Source organism: Drosophila yakuba, chromosome 2R (genome assembly GCF_016746365.2).
Source record: "Drosophila yakuba strain Tai18E2 chromosome 2R, Prin_Dyak_Tai18E2_2.1, whole genome shotgun sequence".
Classification (NCBI taxonomy): domain Eukaryota; kingdom Metazoa; phylum Arthropoda; class Insecta; order Diptera; family Drosophilidae; genus Drosophila; species Drosophila yakuba.
Genome location: NC_052528.2, coordinates 10,682,628 through 10,704,234, shown reverse-complemented (window position 1 = coordinate 10,704,234; position 21,607 = coordinate 10,682,628). Strand labels below are relative to the sequence as shown.

Sequence of the window (21,607 nt, the reverse complement as noted above, 5' to 3'; positions counted from 1 at the left end):
GTTTTTTTTATATGAAAAACAAGGTGAAAAAATTTAACAATAAGTAGCAAAACGTGTTCTGTTAAGCCTTCACTTATTTAGGACAATATATGTACAAAAAGACAAAAAATAAAATTTGCGTGCGGGAAAGCATTTCTGAGGATTAAGAATTGTTTATTTACGGAATTGTCCAGGGTTCAATTCGAATTTTACAAATACTGTTCATTTTTTAGACTGCATACCGCTTTTTTAAAACTTTTTTAACGTTTTTTTTTAAGGCTTGTAAAGCTTAAGCTTTTATTATTGGTAAGACTGTGGACTGAATAAATTAAGCCATGAAAAGCAAGTCCTGAACAAATGTTTAACAATGACCAAATTTCGTATTTCTTCTCTTATAATTTGAATTTGAAAACTTTCAAATTGGAACAACTTCAGAACCCAAATCTTTGAAGTGCAGCCTACCTTACCTTCGGATAAAGTTCGGGTTATATAGATTGTAAGGTAAAACATAACCACAAGAAAAAGCCCAAGTACTTTGTGTGTTCGTTTGGCGTATTCCTTGCGCTTGTGTGGACTCTCGACCCAACCGACACTCGACATCATTATGGTCAGGGAACGGGAAAAAGAAAAAAAATACTCACTCGTTCAGTCGGCTGAGCAGCCTGCAAATAGCAATGTCATGCAGCTGTCTCAGCATCAGCTTCTGCACCACTCCACACGGATCCACACAACAGCACACCGCACCATGCCACACCACAAGGCGCACCACAAGCCACCCATCCATCTGCCACCCAGAACCCCTCGACCCACAGAGAGCGCCACCCGGACGACGGACGACGGACTACGGAACGGTGGCAACTTCATTTGCAATGCAAACAGAAAAAGCCATCGGAGAGAGGAGCTGGAGCTTCGCTTCAGTTCAGTTGTGTAATCAACTAATTACAACAGCCACCGATGCTGGCGCCATTAGGCATCATCAGCAGTTCAGCAGCCAACAGCCAACAACCCTGCCCCATGACAAAAACCCACTCATTTGTCTTGGCCAAGTGACTTTTAAGCATTGGCGAGCATTTTGGCAAACGAAAGCGAAAGCCAAATCCCCAACAGTTTGAGACAATTGAGTGGCCCTGCCACTCGAATCAATCAATTCTCGGCAGTGCTCAGATCCACTCAATGGTAAACCCCCTCCTAAGACTAATACTTATTGCGCGCGCCGTTCCCCGAACTGCAACACTGCGAGAAATCGGCACTGAAAAGCTGCCAAAATTAAGTCATAAGGTATCTGCTGTCAATGTAGCAAAAACATCATATTTTACCATTTATTATACCTTTTTTTTTGGATTAATAGCATCAGACTATGTGGTTTTATATTAAACAACTTTCTTATATATTTTGTACAGTGGAGCTATCAATCAGCATTAGAAATGTAGCAAATCTTCTAGTCCAGCAAAGGACACCTTATATCTAAAGTCTTCCAATGGGGCACCGCTGCAGTAAAACTCATAAAAGAAGTGAGCAAGTTCTTAAGATTGAGATTATTAAGATGCAAAGTGCGAGTTTGGAGAACAACCGTTTTGATTAAGGTTTCAAAAGAATGAATCCCTCAATCAAGAGCTTCATTTTCGGCAGCCTTCTTATTCCCACAGTGCACTCTCGAAGTTATTATTCCTGTTTCCGGTTCAGGATTCTCGATGATTGCGACTCGTCTTGGTCTTGAGTCCGTCGAAGAGCTGCGGCGTCTCCTTGACGCAACGCTCCTTCTGCCCTCCGCCGTTGGTAAATTGATACTTTTTTCGAGTCTTTGGGACTCGCATTTTTTGCCCAGGCACGCAAAAAAATAAGACCAAGGGAAAGCGGGATGAGGAAAGCGAACCAACTTGAGACTCGAGCTGCGCAGTGCGAATGCCATCCATATTCATAATGGCACACTAATTGGATCTTAATTCTCGCATTTTATTTGATTACACGACCGAATTATGTCTGATGAATTCAATTAGACCGCGAAAAGTGGGAAAAGTGTTACCGACATTGACACTTGCTAAACAAATTTGCGAGTTTAGGGAAGGGAAATGCAAAACGGGGCAAGTTCGGGATTATCATCTGGTAATTGATATCTTTGTGTTCTTGACGCCTGAGCTCTCTCAACCGGAAGCGGCCAACTGTCGCGTAAATTAATACCAATCTAAACTAACAATTGACTCGTTCCGATAATTTACCCATTCTCATAACCATTCGCCGCAGTTGCTTTGATCAGATGCATATGCTCTGTTCAACTGTCCAACTGTTGGTGATTAATGAATTCAGATTGAATTACGCGGAACAACCTGTGCCACACAGTTAGGCACACATGGAAATTGCAGGAGGAGAAAACTTGGCCATAACTGCCTTTGATTGGAGGCAAAAGTTTCCACTTGGCAGAAGTTTAGCCCGGCAGGTCGAAAGGCTGGGCACGTCCTTCGGGCAATTTGTTTTGGGTGCTCTTAAACTGCCATTTACGTGCTTACCATTTGTTATATAATAACAATAAATTAGCCCACCAACAACGACAAGTTCAAGTGCCCGCCAGATGAAATTTAATTAGCAATCACACGGCTGTCCGTCCATGGCGAGTGCTACAAGTGACTGATGGATGATCGATGTGCCACTTAACAAGTTGATTGAGTTCCTAGGTTCCTAAGTCAAGTTCCATAGTGGAGCAGCTATACTTATACAAACTCATTTGGAAATTTCGAGACTTATTTGAAATTAGCTCAAGTTTCTAGTCATATTTTCCAATTTTGCAGACACAAGTTGAACGAGTTCCTAGGTTCCTAAGTCGGGTTTATAGTGGAGCAAAATCTTTCTATTCGGAGAGCTGTAGTTATACAAACTCATTACCATGAAGATTCTACAAATTCAGCTCAAGTTTCTAGTTTCATATTTTGATATTTTACGGACACAAATTAGGTGAATTTGAAAATTATGCAAACGATTTAATGAGACTGGAGAATGCATGTTAGCTTCTACCATTTGTAACTTAAACTAATTAACAAATAAAGACACACCATTAATAAGATACTTAGTTTTCATAAGCACAGTTACAGTATTAGTTGGTAGAGAAAAGTTCTCTGACTATAGTTATAATCAGTTTTACTCTTACTTACCTACGTGTATTAAAAGTGAGATTCATTAGGCAAAAGTTCATACTAACCTATTTAGTGTTTGCAATAACCTCGGCGCAGTAGTTGGGAATGTCCTTTAAGCATAAAATCAATATTCTGCCACCGCTTAAAGTACCCTATGCTATTAATCTATCCAAGTGTAAATTTAATTATGCCCCTGGGCCAGGAAAAACATTCAGGAACCACAAAGTGAAGTGAGGCCGGGCTGTCAATGAATTGCGCCACTTTTTCGATGTCAACGACAAATTGCCGGTGAGACACTTTAGATGCAGCCGACTGAACTGGATTAATTCATTCAAATACACCAGCAAAAGATTCAAGATTCAAGCTTCAACAAGTTGAAATGTTGAAGGGAGTGGAATTCGGTGGTGTGAGACCTTCCATGTGTCCGCTAGATTTATTGGCTTCGTTTAATTCTAAAGCTTTTATTTATCGCAAATGAATCGCATTTTTTCCAGCGCAAATTGGTTGGAAATCGACAGACTGTGGATGGCTTTTGAGACTCGAGAATTTGAATGCAAACACCAGGCGAGTCGCGAGATATATATTTTGATTCACTTTAAATATTTTGTTTGTATTCATATACTTTATACAGTTTTTAGGGGTTGTCAATGAATGAAAAGTGCAGACGAAGCTCATAATTTAATCGTTTTTAAACAGACCAAAGAGCATGACAGTAAGTTAAAGTTTCTTCAAGTTTTTTTGAGAAAGGATCTCGAAGATCCAATGCAGCACTGAATTAAGAACATTTCAAATTCCTAAGCATATTTTAGGCTAATCCAAGAAAGAAATCATTATTAAATTGTAAATGGCATTTAAACCAACTTTATTTTCCAAATAATTTTCTAATGATTGCTCCCAAATAAACACTTTAACCTAAACCAACAATTGCATTGTTATAATATTCCGAAGAAACGGTAGATTGTTTTATATTCCCAATACCATCATTTTATTAGTTTCAAGTGAATAAAAAATGGTTTTGTAGGACATCCCTGCCAACGTTTTTATGCCAAGCGAGTGCTGAATTATTTATAAGAAAATGATGTGCTAAGCTAGATATTGTCCTACTGCTGCATAATAATCATACATTGGGGAACCATCTCGTAAAATTGGTAAATATTGTGTTATGTTTCTTTTATTTGTTCACCCGCTCGTTGAGGAAGTTGTAACTTGCGTAGCACTTGAAATGTAATATTCATTGTTATTGTTTCGAATAGCATATGGGAAGTATCCCACGTGGGGGGGACTTTCTACCTGAGGGACATGCTGCATGTCTAATTGCCACTGAGCTGCCCACTTTCGCATCTCCAATGATTTATAAATGCTCATTTAATGCGCTAAAAGCCGGGCGTATTAAGCTGGTGCTCGTATTCATATGGGCCCCGCCCACTTTGGGGCGGAAAAACGAGCATGGAGCTGGTGGAAAACGGAGGGGGGAAATTGGGGGCACATGCGTGCGGTTTGCACCTTTTTTGCGAGGCAAGAAAAGGTAAACGCTGCGCCAAGGGGCGCATTGTTTAATTATTGTAATTGGAGTTTTTGGCTCAAACCGCACAATCGTATAAATTATGGAGCCCAGATGATGATCCCCCAGATAGCTTTCCTTTTCGGAATCATATGTTAATTGTTTTCGTAGCCAAGTGGAGCCCCCGCCTGCGAACGTTACCACATACCGCATGTGCAACATAAATCTCTGAAGGCGGCGAGCAATTTTCACCTAATCTCTACCCCTCTGGAAAGATCTTTGGTTCATCCCTTTCATCCCAATGCCTCTTATCATATCACATTCATTATACGAATTAGGTTCGAGACGTCGGATTGGTTTTCTTTTGGGACACATTCGTGAAAATTGCCTATTTCTGAAATCGGAAACTTTGCAAAAACCGGCAGAAAAGCAGGAAAAGAATAAGATAAAGGTAAAAAGGCGAAGGGCGAAGCAACAACAAAGGCCACAGAATTTCCAATCGTTTTTATTGAATTTTTCGAAACGGCGACAAGAAAATCCAGCCAGCACGTCCTCTCCCGTCCCTCTGCCCGGTTTCACGGTGTCCGCATCCGTGCTGTCGAGAAACCCAATATAATCTTTACTCCCAACTCCCTTTGTGTCCGTCCGATGGTCGAATGTTCAAAATGCTCGGACATTTTTCATTTTAAAGACATTTCGACATTTTTTTCCCCGTCGCCCAGACGTTCAGTGGGAATTGGCAGATTAGAAACGCTCGAAACGCAGCGGTCGGTCTGCGGGGAAGGTCGACCTCTGACCTTGGCCAGTTGATTAGCGTTGGGATTGGACCAGTCCATTGTCCATCTCCAGCTCTGCGTGTGTGCGTGTGTGTGTGTGTTTAAGTGTGCGAGAGCTAAAGTCATTGGGAATTAGGAAGTGGCAGTAAAAGACGTCAACGATTTTCGCATAAATTAGATTTCTATTTTTCCGCTTGATTTTACATAGAAAAGATTATACAAATTCTATCTTACGGCTGCTATGTACACTTAGGATTAACTTCGCTTACGGCTATGAATAAATATAATTCGTATTCGTATATCTGCATACATATCGATTCTGAATCGCTGTCTTATCCTCCGTTTATTTTTAATACAACTCTCTTACATCTAGAAATATGTTTATATCTTTATATATACAGAGCGTTGGCTTACTACCGAGGGCAGCATACACTCGGCTGGACTGTGTAACATTTTTTTGGGTGAGGAGAATCCACCCCCAGGTGCAGGGGTTGGATTCCGTGCCACCGTAATTAGGGCGAGGAATTGGTTCTGGTCGTGGACTCTGCCATAGCGCCAACGAACAAACGGGTAACGTAAATGAATAACTAAAACAAGGTCTTTAAAAATTAATTAGAGCTACAAGCTACGAGGGACTGGGACTGGGACTGGAACTGCGACGACTCCTTGCTTCACTTGCTTTTGGTGGCCGGTGGCAAGGAGGCGGCGGATACTGGTGCTCCGTTGTTGCCGGTGGCCGCCGTCTGCTGCCGTGCATTTGCTCCACTGCTGTTGTTCGTCTTGCTTTGGGGTGCCGTGGCCGCTGCCGTAAGCTTTCCGGCGGGCAGTGGTGATGTTTTGGGGCTGGCTGCCGGCGGAGTGGCTCCTGGACTGGGCAACGTGACGGTGGGCAGCATGGGTTTAAGCTCCCCTTCTGCCGGACCACCTCCACCTGCAGCAGTGGCGGTCTTTAACTTTTGCAGGTAATCGTTGAATACCTCGTTTCCGGCGCGCTGCATCCGCGACAACTGCTCCATGAAGTATGCCTGCTGGTAGTTGTACATCGCTGGAGTCATGTGACCCATTTGGGCCAGGTTGTACATCATATTCGACTGGTTGGCAGCGGCCGCCGCCTGGGCAGCCTGCGCCGCTTGCGCCGCATGCACCCGCCTCAGGTTCTCCTTGAGGAAGTTGCTCAGGTCCAATTGTCCCGAGGCGACTGCCGCAGCACTGGCGCTGGAGGCGATACTTAGCGGAGCATTCTGGCTGTGCATCACGGGATGGGGCATCATTTTACCGACTGCCGGCAAGGATGGAGGCGGTGGCGTAGGATTCTTCGTCGCCTTCTTGACCTGCTGTTGATTCTTCTGTGGCGGACTGGTTTTCTGCTGCGCCTGCTGCTGTTGTCCACCATTGGCTAGCTTTTGCTGGCCGGTCTGATGGACAGTGGCTCCGGCATTAGGTGACTTCTTGCTAGGCGGCACCTTCTTGCCAGCGGCTGCATTTTGCAGTGGGTTGAAACCGACGAAGGGCGCCAGAGTGGGAAGCTTCGGTGCCAGCTCAGGCATGCCATTCTGGCGGGGCAGGATGGGTCGGAACTTCTTGGCCGCTGGATCTCCATTCTGGGCGCCCGCCGCCGAATTTGCCACTCCAGCTGCTCCTCCCTTGGGCGATTTGTTTTCACTGGCAGTTGGCGAATGACTGCCCATCTGGGCGGCGGTTCGCTTCTCCGGGCTGGGCGTCTTCTTATCCGCCTGCGTAGGCGTGAGCACTGGCTTCAAAGGCGTTACCTTTGCGGCATTGGCAGGAGGCGATGTTTTTGGTGGTGTAATCACACGAGGAGCACTTGGAGGCGGAGGAGTGGCCACTTTGGGTAGCTGTGGCGGCGTCATGCGCGACACCAAATGTTGCGGCGAAGGAATAGCTTTGGATGGTGGCGGCGGCGGCAACTTTGCGGCCAGAGGTCCTGGACCGGCAGCAGGTGGTGACTGCCGTTTCTGAGCCTCCTTGGCAGCCTGGACCTGATCCTGTGGCTGATCGGGCAGCTTAACGATCTCAATGTAGTTGTTGACCGGACTTTTGTGTTTCGGATGCTGGCCATTACTGGGTGACGAGGAATCGCCGTTGTCCCGAGAGATGGTGATCGAAAGCGAGGAGGGGATATTGATGTTGCACGAGTTCAGCAGAGACTTGACCTTCACCTGCTGCTTTTCGGGTGCATCTTCATTGGGCATATAGATATTGTTATTCGCCATTCCATTGCTTCCAGATTGCGAAGCTGAAGAAGCGCCTCCATGAGCTGGATTGGTATTCTGATCCGACTTGGTGGGCGGTGATGGGAACAATCCGCCAAGGGATCCACTTCCATTTCCGCCACCCAACATATTCTGCAGGTAGCTCCCAGTGCCTCCGTTTCCGCTTCCAGAATTGGCCGCTGGCTTCGGGGTGTACTTATAGGTGGGCATTGTGGGAATATTGTAGCTGGGCACATACTGCGGCGAACTGGGCGAGTAAATGGGCGAATTTGGTGTGTACATGGGCGTGCGGCAGCCAGGTGGCGCCTCCTTGCCCTTGCACTTGCTGGAGTTGAACAGCGCCAGATTGAGATAGTTGTTGGAACTGTTACCCTTGTTGGGCGCTGACATCGGCAAGTTGCCTCCCTGCTTTCCAAGGTTTTTGTTACCCTGAGTTGGGGTGGTTGCAGGCAACGGTGGTGGTCCCATCTTAGCGTCTCCCTTGGGTCCATACAGATGTGGCTTTTGGGCAGAGTTACTGCTGTTCTCCACCGATCCTCCACCAATGGACTTGATTTCGGTACCAGCGTCTTTGAGCAATCGATTGACATCGTTTGGAATATTGGCAAAGGGATTTGGACGCGAAGCTTTGGGTAAAATAGGCTGATAGCGTTTGGCGATGGGTGTCCGGTTACCAGGAGCTGACATCTGCACGCCGGCATGATGATGCATTGGCGATGGAGGCGGCGCAAGCTGGGTGGAGGGCTGCAGTTTCCGGGGAGCCAACATTGGCGGCTTTGCCGGCGGTGGCATCAGCGGTTTTTCTATTTTGGGAGACGCGGAGCCTGGAGAACTGCCATTGGTGGCGGGCAGGCGTATCTTAAAGTCCACCGTTGGAAGAGGCGGCGATAGTTTGGGCTTTTTGGACACCGCCTTCACTGGTTCTTTGCTCTTTCTCTTCGATGATGCAATGGATTTGGGAGGCATGCAGCTGGGCGGCTTCATGAGAATGCTGTCGTCCAAGTTACCCTTCGATTTGGGTGAGGGGGACTGTTGCACCGAAGGCGAAGGCGGGGTGATGGCTCTGTTGTTCAACGACCTCTCCGGTGATTCTACTTTCACCTTGATGGGTTTCAGAGCAAACGACTTAAGGAACTCCGACTTGGGATCCTCCGAGAACGCTCCGCTGGTCACTCTTGGACTCAGGGTGCTCACTCCACTTGGACTCATGATGCGTTCTGTGCGAATGGTCAATGGAGGAACCGTCAGCGGGCTGGGACTCTTACGCTTGCGCTCTCCACTGGAAGAGGAACTGGAGCTGCTTGACGACTTGGGACTTCCGTCCTTGTCCTTCTTCTTCGACCTGGACTCCTTCTCGGGCTTGAGGGGCTTCACTATCTCTCTGCGCTCAGGATCGGACATATTGATAATGGTGACGCTGTTCTGCTTGGAGAGATCGATCTTCAGCTTGATATTGGGCTCCGAGGGAGACGAAACGGGAGTGGAGGGAGAACTCTTCGAGGACGATTTCGAGCTCATCTGTGGAGAGTGACTCTTCTCACGCTTGTCCAGCATATTTCGATTGATCACCAGCTTCAGTGTCTCCGTCGTGGGTGCGGTTGCCGCATCCTTAACCACTTCTTTCACGACTTCCTTGTTGGTCTCCTGCTCCTCCACTTTAATGGAAGCTTTAACTGCTTGCTCCACTGGCAGGGGCAAAGGTTCCACCGTCGTAGAAGAGGCTTCCACTGGCAGCTGTTGCTCTGGATTCTCCTTCTCCTGCTTCTCCAGGGTCAGTGGCAGCACTCGACGAGGAGCCGGCTTAACCAGCGGCTGCGGCGACTCATAAACACGGTAGTAAAACCGCATGGGTGCATCCCGCTTCCACGTGTAGATGTAGGCGATGTCCATAAGCGTGTAGTAGTCGAGCAGCACGATGGTCTTGACTTTGTACATAATGTCGATACTAAAACGCTGGGCATCAATCTCAAATTTGTCGTAGACGAACTTCTTCAAGTGGCTGACACGGCACATGGCCGGACATTGAAGGTACCGCGGACGCAATGTGTCCACCAACTCAGACTCGGAATCGGTTTTCAGTTCCCTGGGGACGAAAGCAAAGGGTAGAAAGAAAAGAGTCTCAGATTAATATAGTGCAAAGGAATGATGACTAGCGCTTATACAGGGTTAGTTTTCGGATATGTTTCATAAAGTATATTAGCTACATGGTACATACCCCAATTCGGCGTACTCCAGCGACAGCGACATGTCATCCGAGGGACTGAAGATCAGATGCTCCGTATCATCGCCTCGCTGCTCGGGCGTGGCCAAGGCTGCCTCCTCGGGACGATCCTTGTAGAAGGCCCTTTTGCGCATCAGCTCCCGCTCGTAAAGGCCCGGCACGAGCTTGTACACTATCGCCTGGAGCGTGGTGTCCGATCTGCAAAAGAAGAAGGCGAGCGATGGATTAGGTTTTGCTATATATATAAATAAGGATTGGGGTTGGAGTTCGGGATGGGGTACCTGCGTGCATGCTTAGTGAAATGGAACGCAGACAAAGGCGAGCGGGAAATGGGAAAAGTCACCGTGGATGAGGACACACAGAAGCCAAAGAGTCGGGACAGGACTTGCAACTTCCTTGGCGCGGAAATGAGGCACACAAAGCGCACGAGGAAAAGAGACAGGGACAGCGAGTGAACAGTCTGTACAAATTAGGCGGCAGATGCAATTTTCTATTGCTTCAATGGCACGCAACAAACACAAAAAGCGAACAAAAAATAAGGGAAGTGATGGAAAGGCAAGGGACGGTACTATGTATTCCTTGGCATGCGCTGGTGACGACGGTAGATGGTAGATGGTCGTTGTAGTGATAGTGGTGGTGCTGTGGTGGTGGTTTCCCCCCAGATACTCACACACTACTCTCTTACACACACACACACACAGAGACGAACTGAGACAGGAACCGAGCAACTCTGGCCCTAAGACGTCTTTAAAAACATCTACGGCCCCGGGCAGCCAGGCGCTCACTTCAATCATTTCAACCAAAATAACGCAAGACGCAGACCGAAAAAGGTCTTGAATAGAACCGAGGAAGATGAAAGGCTATGGGCACTGGCGTAGGGGGGATGGGGTGAGGACCAAGGCATCGGAGACTCGGGATCTGGATCTGGGATCTGGATGTGGAAATGGCACGACGGCGACTGCTCCGGGTCCCATTTACATAACCCAGGGCCATAAATTTATCGATCAGTGCCGAGTGGCAAGGGGTTATCTCCTCCAATCGATCTATTCAGGCGTATGCTCTCACATACAATAATATTAATTTAACTATCAAATGAGGGATGAGCGATAAGGAGGAGATCCTACTCCAGTAACTTTCAGTTTCGAAAACGTATTTATCTAGTTAATTAGTTGGTGCTTGTAAAATATATGCGTTTACATAATATCGCAGTTTAGGTAAGATCATAAGAGATATTTTATCACTGTGATGATTATATTAACGTAAGGCATTGAATGAATTTAATAAGATACAAATAAAGATACTCCTGCTCGCGCAATAAGGTTATAAAGAACTTCAGAACTATTATCTTGGAGCAATTATTGGGTAAACCACCTTGAACACGTTTCCGTTTATTGTTTAAAAACACTGTTTATAACAATCCGATTATTCTAAGTAGACTTTCGTTCGCTTTATTCTATCTTTCTTGGCTGGCACTTTTGGCTGCCAGTTGCAAGGATGGCAGGAAGAAAAGGAGTCCTGTGTAAGGAAAGGAATTCAACAGGAGCCAGACTGTTTGGCATTCGCTCTTTCTCCCTCGCTCGCGCGCCTGTCACTCAGCACAGCAGTTGTAGTTGTTGTTATAGCTGCTATTATCATGGTAGTTCCTGGTTTTTTTTTCTGTTTCTGTTTTTTTTGTCTTTTTGTTGCCTTTTGTTGTTGTCAGCTGCTGCCAGTCGTCGTCGTCGTCGCTTTTGGCCGACGGCAAATTCGAGCCATCGCCAAGCAAGACACGCCCGTTAATTATCTCGGCCGCACTTGGATTTGTTTTCGGTTTTCTTGGAACTGCGTGTCGCTGCAGTTTCGTGTTGTTCTTTTCTCTTGGCTTTTGCAGGGTATATATACGAACGAGTAGAGTATCAGTTGATTTGGGGGCCGTAAAAGCAATAAGAACATGGCCGGCCGGCCCCTGCCACACATACAAAAGAGCTGTTGAAACTTTCAGTTCAGCTTCGCTTCGTTCAGTTTAGCGGACTTCATTTCATTTCATTCCATTTCATTTTGTTTTTCTTTTACTTAGTTTTTTCGCAGCGCTTTTATTTTGTGTTTACCTTTGTAAAGACAAACTGAGCCCAGTTTTCTTTTGTGATCCCGCTGCTGTGCCCTCATCTCCTTCTACATCTCCATCTCCTTTTATGTCCCCTCGATTCCCCTTCGTTCGGCGGGTTAAACAATAAACTTTTGCAATAAATTTAATTGGAGACTCGAGACTTCCACTACAATACTACTAAAAATTCATGGAAAACATGGCCAGCGGCGTACAAAGGGCACTTGTTTATAGAACCCACCGAAATCCCCGCTATATCTTCACAACTATATCTACACGGCGAGAAAGAAAGATCGTTTGCAAAGGGGCCAACAGGTAAACGCGATCCCCAAATCGAACTTTGTTGATTCTTATAATTCTCGGTATGCGTTTGTTTATCTAACTTCTATTTAAAGAGCTTCGAGCAATGAAGAGCACTTTGGCAGAAGAAATAATATTACAAATTGAATGCGACTTTTTTTTTGAAGAAAAAATACAACATATTGATTTAATCAGGACACGAAAGGTAAAAAGAAAAATACGTTTTCATTCCAAATCTTTCGCTTTGGGAAAGTTGTTCCTCAACTTTAATTTGAGTTATTATGCAAGTTCGGTTTCGGGGCTATATTGTACATGGCTCATTATTTTATCTCCGTGTAACCGGCTCCAGTCCATAGGGCACCACTTCACACCATTTGGCCAGCAGTGGCAGTGGCAGAAGTGGCAGCAGCAGCCGAAAAAGGTTCGTTCATTCATTCATTCACCTGCTCTTCATTTACTCAGCCCTCTGCCCACGATATCGCCGCTCTTTGAATTTGTATTCATTATCTCTTTGTGTGTGCCAGCGATTACAACGTGCCACTTGAACTGTGGATGGGGTAAACCAGGAAGGCAGGGCAAAGGGGGTCTGCGGGGGTAGCGCCAGCGGGTGGTTTTCTATACAGACTCCCATTAAAGTTGTCCGGGGGCCACAAGGCTTAAATAGATATATTCGCTGGTTCAGCTCTCGGCTCGGAACATGAAACGTGTTTTTCATTACGCCCAGCGAAATGGAATGGAATGAATTGAAACGTGCCAGACGAGACAGTTGGAGATTCCCGAAAATGCTTGGACTGGCTGCCTCAAATAAAGTTAACCACAGGCGAAAAGTTTACTGCAAAAAGGTGGAATAGGAGCGCACAGGCAGGCATTTTCTTGGCCCAATCAGCCATCAGCCACCAGCACCCAGCACACTTAGGCCAAAGGTTTTTGATCAAGTTTTTCCCCCGCTCGCAATTTTGGTAGAGGGAAAACCATTGATACCGTACGTCACCGCTCGCTCACCCACCGCAAAATGCCAAAAGTTGTGGCGTCCGAGAAGAAACATTTAAGAAGAAACTACTCCGGTCCAAAAGTTCCTTTCCCCCAGGGGAAAATCAATCTCACAGCGAACTAAAACCAAATTGCTATAAGCTACAGCGAGTCTCCACAGCCCGTGACGCTGGCGGTGGGCGGGAAAATCGGCGGAAAAGCGAGAAAATGAAAGGAACTAATCTTGTACTGATTTTCTGATTATATTAGTCAGCACAGCAGACATCATCTCACACACAATGCTTTTCGCAGAGACGAGACACCTTCTCAATAAAGACGTCATTCACAATTGGCCCTTTGACACCGCACAAAAGTGGGATTAAGTGGACCTTGGGACCAGCAGCTTAAATCCTCTTTTATTTGGCAAGGAAGTGAAATTACCTCGCGAAGTTTACCTGCACATAATGCGCAACTAACCGTGTACTTCCGGGTTTAATTTATTACCATTTTTGTCAACTGGTTATGAAAACAGGCAAATTGATTAATGAGAGTAGCAAAAACCCATTTCGTCCTTTGACATCGTCATCTTTGCAACGCATAAAATATTGAGCAGACGACTTTCGCTAAGAACTTGAATAATTTACTTAGCCCTCTTTTATCAGCCATCGCTGCTGTGCCCATTAAAGATCCATCTGGGCCTGTCAGAATGGTTGGCTGGAGCAGCTACCACTTACTTTCAGCCAGACAGCGACGAATCGCAATCTCAAGCACCTTTCGCCCCCCCGCAGCCCACGACCTTGCATTATGTATCTATCATCTAATCGCCTGTTGTCAAAGACAGACGATTGCGAGGAGCATCCATTCAGATTCAGATACATCGACATAGCTACAGCTACAAGCACATAGCTGTAGCTACTACATATACAGATACAGATTCAGATTCAGATACATAAGAGCACTTGCATATACTCACTTGATGTTCGGCTTGGCGTTGTTGATGACCATCTCGCAGCGCGGGCAGAAGCGCTCCTTTCGCAGGTGATTAATGAGGCAACTGTGGCAGACTGAAAAGAGTGCGGAAAAGACGAGTATAAATTAGAGGGCTTTTGGTACGCGAAATAGGTAAATGGGCAAATAACGATGCACACGGCATTCGAAATAAGTAAACTCAACAGATTTCGATGCTTCGATTGATGTAAAACCATTGCTGTTATCCATACACCCACACAGCCAGTCAACCACCCAGCACCACCCCATAAAATGGAACGGAAACGCAATCAAAGCCAAAAGGGAAAAAAAACACAAACAGCCGAAAGACTAAGGACGAAGGACGAAGGATGAAACAAGGGGCAGAGCATTAAACATGGAAACACAACCTTCAAGGCAAAGTGAGTGCCGCGTGCAGCAAAAAAGTTGTTTTGACTTTAATGTCAATGGCAGGGCAGTGTCTCTCCCTCCGTGTCTGCGTAGCTGCTCCCCCGCCACGTCCCCCCGCCACATTGCTGGCCACTTTTCCCCAGTTTTCCCCTGAATATCCTGCCCGCTACAACTGTCACCCAGCAGCAGACCATGGCGATTCCCAGTGGGTGGGGTCTGCATAAAGCAGGCGGCGAAGGACAGTCCACTGGGGGTCGCCAGCACCGTCAGCCAGTCAGTCCAAGCTGGCCCGCCGCCTGTTACGCTTGTCCGTCAGTTTTGGTCCAATGCCGAAATAATAATAATGAAAAAAACACGCACACACCGAGCGAAATACAAGCAAAAATTCGCACTGAGCTGGCAAAAAAAAAACAAAGAGCAGGCGGTTTAGTGGGGCGGCAGTTGGGCGCTTTTGGGGCGGTGGCGTGTGCAAGCCAGCAAAAAGAAAAAATGGTTTTACTGCCCGCCAAATGGCCTCGAATGGGGAGAGCAACAGCAGCCAGCATTCTGCAAGAGTTGCAGCAGCATCGGGGCACTGAGAGAAATACCATACGCTTATGGTAAGTGCAAACACACTTTGAACTTCGAACTACAAGTTTGTCTCGATCACAATTATTCTTATATAGTTTTAATGAGTTCATGAACTATCTAATAAGCATATTTAATATTTAAAATATTTGACTAAATACATCATACTCATCATCTAGCAGTTACGGTTGAGGATAATGAGTAATGCTGAGTTTAATGTTCTGAGTCTAGTATCTTGTTTATAAACTAAATATAACATATTTATATTATTTATTCAACGTCTTTTCTTTCACATCTCAAGTAGTTCTACAATCATGTTGGAAACAGTTTCCCAATTTCTCGCAGTGCACCCTGCGAAGGCAGCTGTTGCTACTACAGTCCGGTTTTCGGTTTGGTTTGGTTTGCTCTGCTTGCTCTGCGTCGCCTTTGCTTTGCTTTTGGTTTCGGCGTTGGTTTGCTTTTGCTTTTGCCTGGGTCCCAGTTCCAGGTCCGGTCAGCAGTAAACCGACAGTCCACCGACAGTCCACTATGTCCAGTGTCCACTGTCCACCGTCCACCGTCCAGTGTCCGGCGTCCCCACTCCGCCCAGGTTTGTTTTGGTTCGGTTCGTTTGACAGTTAGATGGGACTCCCGGGTGCTCTACATACGTAAGCATGTATATCTCTGCGTCCCTGCCGACCCAACAGATTTAAATGAGCCTGACCAAATGTATCCAGTGTCCATTATCAACACATTGGTTGCCAGATTTACGGACGGACGGACGTACGGACAACAGAGTTTGGAAAAAAAAAAACAAGAATGAAGCGGCTGAATGGGAAATTAACCTTACGCTGCAAAAAGGGGAAAACTTTTAATATCTGAACGAACCGAGAACCGAATGAATGGCTGTTGATGTATGGCCGCATTCGCTAGTTTTATGGCGTTTAGTCCCCCGCCTGAATGCTAATGTTGTGTTAATATCTGTACCGTTGATAACGCAACCGGGGTTTCTACCAACGGAGCTCTGGGAGAGGATAGGATCATCTCTCGCCCAACCGCCTCAACAGTTTCTCAATCAATCGAGCTAAGTACTTTCGAGGCCGGGACCATTAATGTGCCCACAAACTTATCGCCCGGCAACATCTGCGTGTCGTCTGTGTTCCTGCCCCGACCCGCCCAACCCTCGTGCTCCTGCTCCTCCACCTCCTCCTCCTGCTTCTCCTTCTGCTTAACTTTCTGCTGCCACACCATGCAGCTCCTGCTCCGCGCCCTGGCGTAATCCTCCGCCCCCCGAAGCGAACATAACTCATCGCGTCTAGGCAATTTTGCAGAACATCTAGACATTTGAGTATGGGTATTGGAAATGGAATTTGGCGGGGATGGTGGCCTTAGTCGGCAGTCGGCAGTTGGCATTATAATTAAGGCGCAGCGATTACTAGCTGCTACTTTTCCCAATCCCTGGACATTGGGCGATGGTTTTATGGGATAAAATCTAAATACCCCTAAAATACCAATTCTAATTACTCTGAGCTGCAAATGTACCGACAAAACCGCTTTACATATTCTTGTAGCTCTCGTTTTTAATATCTTGATGAAAAAAGTTGTGTCTTAATTTATGTAAACTTGTTGGGGAACTTTGGAAAATTAGATTTCAACGAAAAGCAATTATTTTCGTATTAGTCGGTAAGCATTTAAAGTGAATCCAAACGTATATAAACATTTATAAATTTTATTAAACTCATAGATTAACTTGTAATAGTTTAAATCAAGCTGAATTGTACAGACGAACTTTTAACAACTTGTCCAAGTTCTTAAAGTTTCCGTTTGAAACTGCTCAAGTGAAATGAATGCGAGACTAAGAATAACGAACGCATTCATTCAATTCCATTAACAGGGTAGTTTGAATTAGAACCATTAGGAGTTCGAAATAAAGTGCAAAAAATCTATATATATGTATATGTATCTGTATCTCATGGCCACTCAAAGGTTATTGACTTGTGCAAGTCCACGTCACAGCTAGAATACAATTTGATGAACTTTATCGGCGGAAGGATACTTACAGGAGTGCAGACACTCGACGATGGTGGTGGCATTGATCAGATATCCCTGGCACAGGTGACAGATGATGTGCGGATTGACGGCCGTTAGAAGGACGGGGCGTGGCCTTGAAGTTGTGGCCAAATCGGAAGTCGTTGTCGCCGTTGAAGACGCTGTTGCCACCGCCCCCGTTTGATCCTCCTCCATCTTCTCCTCCTCGGCGGAGGCGCCACCATTGCTGCTGGCGTCCTCCGAAGTGGCTCTCCTTGTCGTCGGCCACGAGGACGATGATGAGGAGGACGAGGAGGAGGAGGATGAAGATGAGGAGGAGGCCTCAACGGATTCGACAGCCGGAGGCGTGGATTCCTTCTTGATGCCGTTTTCTAATATTGTTTTTGCCGCTTTGCCCGTGGCAAGTTGTGTTGCTGCTGTTGCTGTTGTTGCTGCTGCTGCTGCTGCTGCATTCGCAGTAGTTGCTAATGTGTTTTCACTTTTTACTTTAATGCTGCAGGCGGCAAAAAGTAGCTGCTTCAGTTGCTGTTGCTTTTGCATTTTATCAGCATTAGTTGTTGCCTCTGCTGTTTCTGCTGCTGCTGCTGGTGTTGTTGTTGTCGTCGTCGCAGTTATTGTTGTTGTTTTCTGGGACTGATACAAAGCCAGCTTTTTGCTTGAATTGTTGCCACTGCTATTTGCATTGCTGACAACGCTTTTGGCCGCCTTATTCGTTGTCGTTGTCGATGATGTTGTTGATGTTGTTGTTGCTTTCGCCAACGTTGACAACTGCGACTTTTGTTGTGTGTGAGCCATTGTTGTTGTTGCTGTTGCTTCTGGTGTTGCCTCCGCTGTTTGCTTTGTTGTTGTTGCTGCAGGCTGTATTGCTTTCGACTCTGGCGTCATCATAGTAATAATAATACACTCTCGCCGCTAAAAATTCGCTTTTGTTTTTCGCACAAGCGTCAATCTGCAAAATAGATAATGCCAGAAGTTGGAATTAAATGCGAATAAAGGAGCGAGCGCATAGAAAATGGAAAATGAAATGAAAACGAAAATCGACTTGAGACGAGAGCGTGCTGAAGATTATTAATAAATCAGCGGTTGAGCCGCAGAAAGCAATAAGCTGAAGCTACATATATCTGTGTAGCTTCGTTGATGGGGAGAAGCTTAAAGCTCCAATCGCCCCTCGCTGTTTACGAAAGAATAATGGAGCAAGGGAAATATACATTTTCTGGGAAAACTCGCAGAGTTAATGAACTCGGTGGGATCGTATTTTTCCTCGCTGCAATCTACTCTTGTCCATCATTCTTCGTGAATCAGCTTTAATATGCATGCATAGTTGGAATGGTGATAAAGTTTCTACAATGATCGTTATAACAAATTATAACAGATTTGCTTAGAAAATGTTTTATTTTTGTTATTTAAAACCGCTGACTGACTCAATATGAATAATGAAACTAAAGAACTTTCTATCTTTTAAATAAGCCAAATTTTAATTGAACTTAAAGATCATTTAACTTCTAGAGTATGGTGAATGCTTTGACTGATTTTTATCTTTTAATGAAATATGTAAAGAAAGTTTCATGCGCTAGAGGACGCTTAAGCCCAAAGAAATCAAAATGCATTTATACCCAGACATGATGTCCCAAATTAAAGCTTGTGGGACTTGAGCAGTAGACAGAAAGGAGTCGCAATCTGGCAGCTATTATTTGCAATCAGTCGATGGATGTGGGGCCCTCGATAATGGATGTTGTAGTTGCCATGGGAATGCCTACGTCGAATATATTGAAATGCACAGCACTCGGGGGAGCGAAAGGGGGGAACTGAGCTGCACAGGGGTGCTTTGTTTTATTACGGATGGATGGAGTGCAGGAGGGGGGAGAGTGAAGAGTGCCGAGTGGAGTTTTAACCAGATGCCAAGTACATTGAAAGTGGAAGGAGGTGGGGCGGCGGTTGATGTGGGGGCGTCGAACAAAATGTATATTTCAAACAACTTCAAGTTGTTTTTGCATCAACGCGCCAGTAAAAAGTCAAGGTACGTACGGTAAACTTTTCGGAACAACTTTTTCAACTCCGGGGGCACACAAAATATGGAAAAGTATATTGTGCACAGAATATGGCAATGGAATATGAATGACTGTATATGCGAGAGGGCGCAAGGAAATTGCCAGCAGGCCTCTTTAAATCCTTTTTACATCACTTTTAAGTGCTATGCCAAAAGAGGGAACCCTTCTGTTGGCCCTTTCCCTTCTTATTTTCTTTTTTCGAAACCATTCCATTGCCGTGTTTAAAGTCTCAGGGATTCTCGCGCGCGCAAAAAATGTGAGTGAGTACCACATGAAAAGGATAATAAAAAAAAGCAGCGGAATTTCTCATTTGTGTATGGTGTGCGTGTGTTTATGTGCTCGCGTATGTTTGTGTATGTGTGTGGGTAGGGATGCGAAGGGAAGTTGAAAGAAGGGAAACGCGAGACTGTGACAGCAAAAGCAAAAACAACAAGCCAGCGAAAATTCGGAGAATGCAGAACCGAGACTGCGGCTTTATCTCCTCTTTCACAAGCACGCACACACACACACAAACACACTTTGGCATATTACTTTCATTCAAAGAAAGAAGTACATAAGCATAAAACAAAAACGTTGCCAAATGAAATAGCAGTAAAAAAATAATATCAGTCACACACACTCGAATTCTCATGCTCCCCTTTTTCAATTACCGTGTGTCCAATCGAAATTCTCACAAAAACAGAGAAAGAGAAACAGGGGGTCATAAGGGAGAAGGGAACACAGAGAGCGGGGCTGTGTTGGGTGGGGGGCAGAGCGCAACAGCTGCCGGTCGAGAGAAGTGTTGGTTAACGCCAATCATGTACCTTTGTATCCAATCTTTAATCCACTAATAATCCAGCCAGTTAATTGGCATCGTGGTGGTCGCCTTGTAAACATATAGAATCCAATGGCAAGAGGAATAATCCAAGTAAATAATCCACAATTGAGTTTTGAGTCAGCGTTTCTGCTTCTCTTTCTTCACTATGCTCCAATCCACTCCACTCCACTCCACTTCACTTTTATTTTATTTTATTTTCTTTCTACTTCGCCTGCACAGGCAAACCACACCAACACGCGCTGGCACTTTCGGCTGCTCTGCTTTTGCGGGCACCTTTATTGTGTATTATGCTTTGCTCTATGTTTTCTGCCCACACACACACACTCTTAAACGCGCGCGTCGTACATAAGTCAACCGACGTAGTTGTGCTTGTTGTTGTCGCTGCTACGGCATTTGTCACACAAAGAAAATTGGCTTCAGATTGCTTATTTATTATAAATATTATTTTGTAATTGAAGCTTTGAGCTCTGGTTGTCATATAAACACATGTTTCTTGTTTCGTTATTTATATTGGTCGCTTTACTCTGTTTGGATAGCGATAAAGCAAGAGTATCGGAACAACCGACCGCGCACGTCCGTTCACTTTGAGAAGTTTTGTTCGACTAACGACCACGCTGCTTTTCGTTTATGTACTGCTGCGTTGCCTGCTATTTACTCTCTCTCGCATACACACACTTATATACCAGGCCAAAGACAGGTAGCCAACTGCTCTGGGCGAGTATCTTTGTTTTCTTTTTCGTCGCTCGCACACTGATCGGCCGTCTCGCTCTAGCCGGCCTCTCACTGGACAACTCGTTAGCTATCTCTTTCGCACGCGCACTCGGCTCTTGTGTTGTTCTCGTTGCGGGGCGTCGTCGCTCTCGCTCGGACTCTCTCGTTCGCTCTGAAATCTTTCCGCAAAGCGTCGGCGAACCGCTCTCGATGAATGTTGGTGTTGCACTGAAGCAAACGCTCTTCGCTGACTCTGTTTTTCGGTCGCCACATCGTCGTTCGCTGCCACTGCCTGCGTCGACGCCGACTGCGACGTTGTCATTTGGCTCTTTTTCTTTTGCTTTGCCAGCCGTTTCTTTGTTCGTTGCTCTATGTACAAACGGAAAATTAAAGAGGGAGGGGGACAAAGAACAAAGGGCTGCACATAAATGGCAGAGGTTTTATGACTCTTACGGGCTCTTATCCATCTGCAAACACTTCGGAATACATAAGACCATGTGCAATCAAGGTAGAATGAGTGGCTATGTAATCGCAACTTGCAATTTCCGTCAGCAGAAATCGCATATTTGCACGTAGGCGTACATACGTCTATATCTGCACCCCTCTCGCTCTCACACTCTTTATTGCCCCCAAATTGGAAAGGCTTTTTGCTTCTTTTCCCTTTGCCTTTTACGTTTTGCCCCCCACTGAAGCGGCAGCAACAGCAACAACCACAATGAGAGCGCGAAAGAGCTCTCCAATCAGTGGCAGCCAACAACAATAAAAGCAGCAACTTCGTTTCCGTCTTGGCGAATTAACCGTTAGACTGCTCTACGTAACGTAACAATGCAGATCTAACGGATAATTTGCGAGCAAAGGAACCGTACCATGA

At 45.7% G+C, this 21,607-nt stretch overlaps 1 protein-coding gene across 1 annotated transcript; it reads right to left on the bottom strand.

The window, feature by feature from the left end:
* Positions 1-5,543: 5,543 nt before the first annotated feature.
* LOC6530023 (polycomb group protein Psc) lies at positions 5,544-20,949 on the bottom strand. Its single transcript, XM_002090933.3, has 5 exons — positions 20,012-20,949; positions 17,172-18,109; positions 14,162-14,252; positions 9,831-10,034; positions 5,544-9,698 (listed from the first exon to the last, which is right to left on the bottom strand). The coding sequence occupies exons 2-5, from the start codon at positions 18,046-18,048 to the stop codon at positions 6,053-6,055; spliced, it is 4,818 nt and encodes a 1,605-aa protein (XP_002090969.2). The 5' UTR covers positions 18,049-18,109; positions 20,012-20,949; the 3' UTR covers positions 5,544-6,052.
* Positions 20,950-21,607: the final 658 nt, after the last annotated feature.